Source organism: Lathyrus oleraceus, chromosome 4, assembly GCF_024323335.1.
Source record: "Lathyrus oleraceus cultivar Zhongwan6 chromosome 4, CAAS_Psat_ZW6_1.0, whole genome shotgun sequence".
Classification (NCBI taxonomy): domain Eukaryota; kingdom Viridiplantae; phylum Streptophyta; class Magnoliopsida; order Fabales; family Fabaceae; genus Lathyrus; species Lathyrus oleraceus.
This window is the reverse complement of record NC_066582.1, coordinates 14,007,326-14,015,953: the sequence shown is the minus strand read 5'-3', so window position 1 is coordinate 14,015,953 and position 8,628 is coordinate 14,007,326. Positions and strand designations below refer to the sequence as shown.

Here is an 8,628-nt window from a genome sequence, read left to right as displayed (position 1 = left end):
TAAAGTAGTAATGATGACGATGACGTCAGTGAAGGAGTTAAATGAGTGTCAAAAATATATTCAAAAGGCCTCATTTCTCTATTTTGATTTGAAATCGAAACATGGCATTTTGAGGGGAAATTTGTTATCTCAGATTTTTGACAGAAGCATTGAATTATAAGAATATAATAAGAATCATGTAATAATGATTTTTATGTGAAGTCAAAATAGTGAATAATGTCCATAAGGATTTCAAAAAATTTCACTTGTCAACAAGGAATGTCATCATGGTCAAAATTGCAGTCAGAAAAAGACTAAGGAGTTGGGAACTTAGAGAAATTCAGTTTCCAAGACATTTTCTACGTAGTCGAATGAAGTATAAATGGATAAGATCAAACGGTTACTGAAAGACACGTGGAAGCTTGTCGAAGACGAATGCTGCATGGAACTAAAGACATGGCATGTTATGTTTAGTCAACTGTTGTAAACGGTTACCTTATGATTAGTATATAAGTAGCATTAACTTTGAGTTTTAGGAATTCAAAATTGTACACAATTCTACATAACTTAAAGTATCTATGTGATTTGAGAAAAGAGTTTCAGAAAGTATGTATGTGTTCCATTATTTTACAAATTAAAGTCTTTTATATTCAAATCATTTTCTATATTTTAGGTCACTTTATTTCTTCTCTTTGCATTTCAATTTCATCTTAAATTCCAGTCATTACTTTTAAACTTTGCATTTTTTATTATCAGTTATCATTTTAAAATTACACATTTCTACATTTATGTCAAAATCAGTTAAAGTTCATGATTCACACAAAATATATCTTGGGATATTTTCGAGTTTAATTCCTAAAGTAAATAGAAACTTGTTTTTATTTACTAAATTTCAAGGTAAACACACCCCTGGAATTTGTGTCGTGCTCGCTACTGGGTTGAGGACAAGTTCATTAGTCCCTATGAGATTAGTATTTCCTGTCATTCCAACTGTCGATGAGACATACTTGTTCATTCTCTGGAGTATTGTTTTGGGGAGGTGATGTGTTTTTAGGATGAATCATTTTGACTAAAGTTTTATCACTTCTCAAGCGCATATAAATCCAGATGCAAAAAAACATAATTAAATCAAAAGAAAATCACAACAAAACTGAAATGCGAAACTCTTCAAAAATAAACTCAAAAGTGCATAAACAATGTCCCACTGGGCGTGCCAATTTATTCATCGGTGTTTTTGGTAAACAATTACTTAGTTTTGAGTTAATTACTTGAAGGACCAAACTAGTAAATCGTATGACAAGTTTGTGTTAAGTTTCTAAGAAGAGAGAGTGCGCATATGATCTTGTTGGATTGCTTGTTATAAATGTTATGTATTCTCAGTAAAACAACTATGTTATGAAAATAAACTGACAAACTGATTTTGGCTGTGTCGAAATTAGTCTTTGAATGCTGAAAGAAATAAGTACAAAAAGACTTTAAATAGAAAAAAGGTATATTTGCATAAATGTAAAAATGGTAGGAAAATACATTTTCTTTTCAGGAAACTCGTTTCTCTCTTGTGTGCGTGTACTTTGAATGTATGTCGAAGTTTACAATGTTTTTCCCACCTCTGATTCTAACACTAGAATCTCTATTAATAATGCTACTAACTAACGGTCTTCCAACATTTAAATGATCCTCCGTCCAAGACTTCATCTTTTCATGCGTGATTGACCCTCAATTGATTTCCACGTGTCCTTCAAAATTCAGATAAAACCAAAAAGCAATTACTCCATTTTGAATTTCGAATCCACCTCCATTTGAACCCTTTCGACCTATCGAACTTGATGTAACATTGAACTTCTTTGAATTTTTCTAAGTCCCCAGTCAGACTCTTCGACGCTGAATGCTATTGCTCATGTGGTAAGTCTTTTGGTAGAAAAGCGACTTGATCTTTCCTTATGTTTGGAGAAATTCTAACTGGCTTCCTTGTCAAATTCGCTTTTGGAAATTCTTGACTAACAATTTTGTAGAAGACAAGGAATAAAGATGAATTTGACCACTTAGTTGTCATGGAATTTCTAGGATAAGGTTGGTGTCATAGAAATTTACGTGATCGTCAGATATTCATTAATAAGAATATACTTTAAAACACTTATAGGGGGGTTCGAAGTAGGAAAACTATAACCTACTCTATTTTGAAGCTCGTTAAAACATTGATTGTTGATCAAATCAAGCCAATTCAGTTTGACGATAAAGTTGTGGATTATGTATTCAATGGTTATCCAACTCGTATGAAGGTTTATGAATGATTGGGAGTGGAACATGGAGGATTGAAGTTCATTAATCGCATGTGTATTACTTTTAGTTAGTCCCGTTAGAGACAAAAAATGAAGATATGGGGATGAAACTTTTGTTGTGGGTTTGTTTTCACTTTTGACAAGTTATTGTATTGCTTTAGGTCATTTATTATGGTTGACATTGTGTTTTGTCCGAACATCAAATATACTAGTGTATTTGAACTATAAATGATTTTTTTAAAGAGCTTTAAATTATACTATCAAATTTTCACAACACAATATTATTTATTATATGATCAAATCTATAAACAATATATTGAACTATTTATTGGACTATAATCCATTTTAGAAATAGGAAAATATTCATTTCAAAAATCTTAAAATAAAATGGGCTTTTAAATCCAACAATAGGATCGTTTAACTTCACACCCCCAATTAAACCTCATTATTTCATATTGCCGAAACTGTCCCAGATTATATTTTGAGTAAAATTTACGTTTGAAAATTTCGGTAGATCAAAATGAAATTTTCGATAGACCAAAATGAAATTTTCGATAATGTATTTTAAATTTCCCGTATACCTACCGAAAATTTTACAATTTCCGGTATTGTTACAAATGATTCCGGAAATTTAAAATTTCTGAGGTTACACAGAATATTTCAACCAAAATGAAATTTTCAGTGGATTATTTGTGTAAAAAATTTAACGCTCGGAATTTTGCCAATAATTTTAGACGGTTGTGATTGCACCGACAATTGTTGTATCCATATCGAAAATTTTAAAATTTTCGGTAAAAAATCAAGTGTTTACAACTACCGAAAATTCTGAAATTTCTGGAAAACCAAATGGCAGTTTGTATTGGAATTTTGAAATTTCCAGTAAAATTTAAAGAATTAATACATGAGATTTTGGAATTTCCGATACAAAATCCCGAAATTTTTGACGTTTATGATAAAAAAAATACTGTTATTTGAAATTTATGATAATGTTTCGAAATTTCCGATATCGCCTCAGAATTTTCAAAAATCCACTTGAATAATGTCAATTTCAGAAATAAATGAAGTAATTTTGCAATGATAATATTGTTTTTTTCATACGTTTTAAGGGATGTCAGATTTAATTGACATGATCTAATATTCTCGAACAATAGATCATGTCATACTTTTAAAAAAGGTATACCAAATTTAAAAAAAAAATAGATCAGACTCAAACAATAATTTTTCTTAATAAATCTTATTTATTTAAGTAAAATCTAATCGAACCAATTCTCGCCTCTATGTATGATGGATAAATTCATTATTATCCTATGTTTATATTTATGTTAATGTCCACCTTAAAACTATTAAGGGTTTTACACAATTTTAAAAGAATATTGAATTTGATTCCTAATGAGAATAATGTTTGATCAAATTTATTATCTCTAAGAATGAACTTTAGATTATTAGAGCTATTTTCTCCTGAGAATCAGGATGAAACCAAAAAAAAATTCAAATTATACCCACTATAAAAATATAAATTTTTTACACTATCAATATATAAAATCATTCAAATATATTACATTAAATAAAATTAAAATAAAATTAAAATATTTTAAATAAATCAATGATAATTAGTTAACATGTAAAATATCTTTAAAATATTAATCCTTATCAATTAAATTCATTTTAAAATATAGTGTTTTCTTTTAAGTCTGCTTTATATTTTTGATTTAGAATACTCTTTACTTAGAAAACCTTCTACATTTCTTTCTCTATCTTTCTCCTATAACATAGTCCTAAAAAATGATAAAAGCTTATTATCATCATCTCTAGAAATTTTCTGTTCTTATATTAATTATTGTGTTTTTTTCCCTCAAACCACATCTCCTTATCATCGATTTCAACATATATGCTAAGAAAACTATGACTATCACGAATATAGACAAATATCATATACGATACAATATTGATATATTGATAAGATAATAATTTTAAAATTTAAATAAATTAAATATAATCATAAAAATCGATGACGTTTTGACACGTCATGATTGAATCAACGCCAAAATATCTTCTATTTCTCAATACTCTCAACTAAATATTCATTTTGGTTTTCATTTCACTAATAAGCACCATTAAGCACTAAAAAATGTCGATAGAAGTTTTTTTTTTATTAAACAGCATTCAACATCGTGAGACTTCTTTTTAGAGCACTACTATTATGAGAGACACGCCACATATTTACTATAAATCTTAAGGTGATAGGTGAGTAGATTCTCCCACTTATAAATACTGAAGTCTCCACGTTCTCAACCAATATGAGACTATTATTCACACTACTCACACTTGCTACATTCTCGACAAATATTGCATGGTGTACTTAATGAAGTTATTCAATATCTTTGCTAATTGCATTGATTTGACATGCATCTCAATTGAAACAAAATCATATTCCTAACTTGTTGACAACAATGACAATGGTACAAATATTTTAGTTCATTCATCACATGATACTAAACATTAAAATGATAACTAGACACATGAAGTAATTATGTGACAGAAATATCACAAAGTCACAACAACAATACTTATTTATCTGCTCACAATGACATATATATAAAGATAGTATTATTATTAGCCCATGGTATAAGAAGGACTAGGCAAATTTATCACAGTAGTTTTCACTTTTGTCATCATGTTTATGCTGTTGGTAATTCCCTGGGATCCAATTCCACTGTCCTTTATTCCCTGTAAGTGTCATTCGAAGTTTCAAACATTGTTTTAGAATCATAAATGTGTTAAGTTTGACACCTGACGGATTCTGATAGGTTTTTAGATTGTTCACCTGAAAGGGAAAATGATCCGGTCCACGAGCTGGTGCGGAGTTTATCTGAACTGTTCCTGATTCCATCGCATCACTAATCATTATTGCTTTATTGATATCCTTCGTGAATACACATCCCTGAAAAAGTTCAATGCAAATATACCCCGTCAGTATAAAGATTTTTTACAGTGTCACTGTCAATCTATCATAATCGTCGGACTAGTAGATTTTACCTGAAGTCCGAAGTTGCTAGCATTACAATGATGAATACCTTCTTCAACCGAATTGATCCTAATAACAGGCAAAACCGGTCCAAATGGCTCTTCCCATGCAATTCTCATGTCTGGCCTAACATTATCAAGTAACAAAGGCCAAATGAGATTCCCTTCTCTCTTGTATTCCTGACAGAATGTTGCACCTTTCTCTTTCGCATCATTCACCAAGCCTTCGATGAAATTGGCCGATGATTCCGATACAACTGGTGTGATATCAGAGTCATCCTCGGGCGGTCCAACACTTAGTTTCGCTACCTTAACCTTCACTTTCTCGACTAAAGCATCCGCTACTGATTCCATTACCAGAACAACCTTCACAGCAGTACACCTCTGACCACTTTTCATGGAAAAAAATTATTAGAAAAAGTTCAAGAACATTAGTGGCATGGCATCAAACTTTTATGTAGTCGACGCGTAAAAAAGACATTCATTCACCTGTATGAGAAACCTCCTTTTATGATGTTTGCAGCAACCAAATCAAGATCAGCATCTTCAAGTACAATGCAAGCATCTTTTCCTCCCAATTCCATTTGTAGAGGAATCATACCCGACTTCTTTGAAATCGCAATGCCAGTATCTCCACCAGTGAAGCTGGCACATAGCAAGGTTACAACTCAGTTGAGGTAAAAAAAACTACTAACAGAGCCGTTTTGAGGGCGTGTAAGGCGGATTAGCACAGATCCCAAAATTCGAGAGCATTTTATCATATATAATCAATCACCTTATACAGTTGACTCCTGGATGCATTGTAAGAAAGTCACCAATTTCCGAGCCTTTTCCAGTAACACAGCTGATTAGGCCTTTCGGAAAACCAGCCAAGTGAAAGCAATGAACCATGTGCAGAGCCGCAACAGCTCCCTAAACAACAAAAATATTCTAAAATAACCTCTCGAAAATAGCTTATGAAAACATTCTACAAGAAATCTCTTATGCAGAAGCAATTATGCTAAGTGCTTGTGTCATATAACTACCTGAGTTGGAGGCTTAAGCACAATAGAATTTCCAGCAATCAATGCAGGAGCAATTTTCGAGACAGCGAGATTGACAGGATAGTTAAAAGGCGGAATGGCTAAAATAACTCCTAATGGAATCTGAAAATCAAATTGCAACTTTCAACCAAGCAAATCAAAACAATAATCACTTAATTATGAATAAAAAAAAGTGGCTTATATAATGAAGATGGATAAACCTTAGAAGTGAGACAATATTTGGTCCTTTCATTTCCAGGAAAACTATCAGAAACCAAAAACTTTCCCTCTCCAAGAATCCTCACTCCTTCTTCAGCACAGTAAGAAACCAAATCACCAGATCTTACAACCTCAGTGACTGCATCTTTAGCTGGCTTTGCTATTTCTTTCACTAAACATTCTGCAATTGCAGCTTTGTGTTCTTTCAGAATTGCTGCAGCCTTGTGAAGAAGTTCAGCTCTCTTCCAAAGTGGAGTTTTCGCCCATGATTTTTGCGCTGATTTTGCTGAATCCATAACCTTATTAACCTCTTCTTGTGAACAAGCTGCATTGATATCATAATGATTACATGATCCATTCGATATATAGAAGGACTCGAAAATAACACAAGAGAAAGTGAAATTACCTTGAACTTTGTATTGAGGTTTTCTTGTAGTAGGGTTGATGATGGCAACACTTTTACCAGAGGTGGATTTCTTCCATTCACCATCTGCATAATATTTGTATACATCTCCATCTATAATCTCTGCCAGAACTCCGGTAGCAGCCATGTTAGGAAATGAAATGTAGTGAGATGAAAACTCTCAAGTTTTGGAATGTAGATATATAAGAAGAGCGTAGTAGGAGAAGTGTCTGGTGTGGTATTGTTGATTGTTTGGTGAGTGACAATATTTATGGTGTAGGGAGAAGGTGAGCCACAGATTTGTTTTGTCCATGTGAGTATGGACAAGGTAGAATTGTTTCGGTGGTTCTTAGATTGCCATGTGATCAAGCTTTAATATCTTATCTCGTTTGAAAATTTTCATAATATGTAGCAGTTGGAAAGATGGGATGACACTCACATAGACACGGACACAGACACAGGCACGATATTCATATAAGACATTAACAACGACACATGCATAGTTGAATATAAGTATATACGTCCATGTCAGACGGCTGCTGCGTCCCAAACATGTATTTGATGAGAAGTGTTGATGCTAGATAGATACGTGTAAGACATTAACACACATACTTGAATATAATTATATATGTCGGTGTCAGAGGAGGTCTCTTATGTCTGATGCCTCAAACACGCATTTGATGAAACGTGTTAGATGCTAGATAGAGATACATATAAGACATTAATACTAACACGAATGTGATTGTATAGGTCGGTGTCAAACATGTGTCTTGTCGCGGTCACGAATTTGATGAGAAGTATCGATGTTATGTAGATATTTAGTTACAAAATGTAAAAAATGAAATTTAGTTATCTTTCTTTAGGAAGAGAGGGATTTACCAACTGATTTAATACATTTAGAAAATGGTTTGAAATGAAATTCAGTAAGTAACTTGCCTAGAAATTTATAAGTGTGTAAATTAATTTATGTGTTCACATTTTTTATTCAACTTTTGAGAAGCAAAGGTCAATAATTTAATCAATTTGTCAAAGTAGGATAAAAAATGGTATATGCTATTTGTTTTATCAAATGGTATATGCTATTTGTACCCCGAATAGGAATCTGTGTGCGTGGTTGGTAGACTTTAGAGGAGTTTGTTATATATTTTTAGATTAAATAGATTTTTTTTTCTCCTAAATATTTCATATTTTAATTTTTAGTTTTTTTTAAAAAAAAATTATAAAATGGTGCTTCTAAAAGTTTCAATTTTAATTTTTAAATCCTCCTACAATTTAGTGACGGTTTTTACAATTTAATGACAGAATTAACGACAATTTTAACGACGATTTTTTATTTAGCGACTGAATTAACGACGATTTTGACACGAGAGATCAAATATTAAAATTTAAATTTTTTAAAAGGATCATTTTTCAAAAAAAAAATTTAGAGGGACTATGAGATACTTAGGAGGACTAAAAACAGATTTAATCCTATATTTTTTTTAAAAAAGAATTATTTGTACTTTCAAAAACAATGACTTTTATAAAAATATTTTAAAATAATAAAAACTCATTATTTATATAATTTTGATATCCAATCATTTAAATATTTATTATTAAAGTTTAACATATTTTTTTAAATGATATAGATAATAAATATTATACTCCATACAACAAACAAACTGCATTACTATCAATTTTTTAATGGCAAAATCAATTTTTT

At 31.2% G+C, this 8,628-nt stretch overlaps 1 protein-coding gene across 1 annotated transcript; it reads right to left on the bottom strand.

The window, feature by feature from the left end:
• Nucleotides 1-4,614: 4,614 nt before the first annotated feature.
• LOC127138413 (NADP-dependent glyceraldehyde-3-phosphate dehydrogenase) lies at nt 4,615-7,499 on the bottom strand. The gene is made up of 8 exons (NM_001427741.1): nt 6,930-7,499; nt 6,526-6,848; nt 6,308-6,427; nt 6,058-6,194; nt 5,772-5,927; nt 5,295-5,673; nt 5,083-5,199; nt 4,615-4,985 (listed from the first exon to the last, which is right to left on the bottom strand). The coding sequence occupies exons 1-8, from the start codon at nt 7,072-7,074 to the stop codon at nt 4,872-4,874; spliced, it is 1,491 nt and encodes a 496-aa protein (NP_001414670.1). The 5' UTR covers nt 7,075-7,499; the 3' UTR covers nt 4,615-4,871.
• Between the last annotated feature and the right edge of the window lie 1,129 nt (nt 7,500-8,628).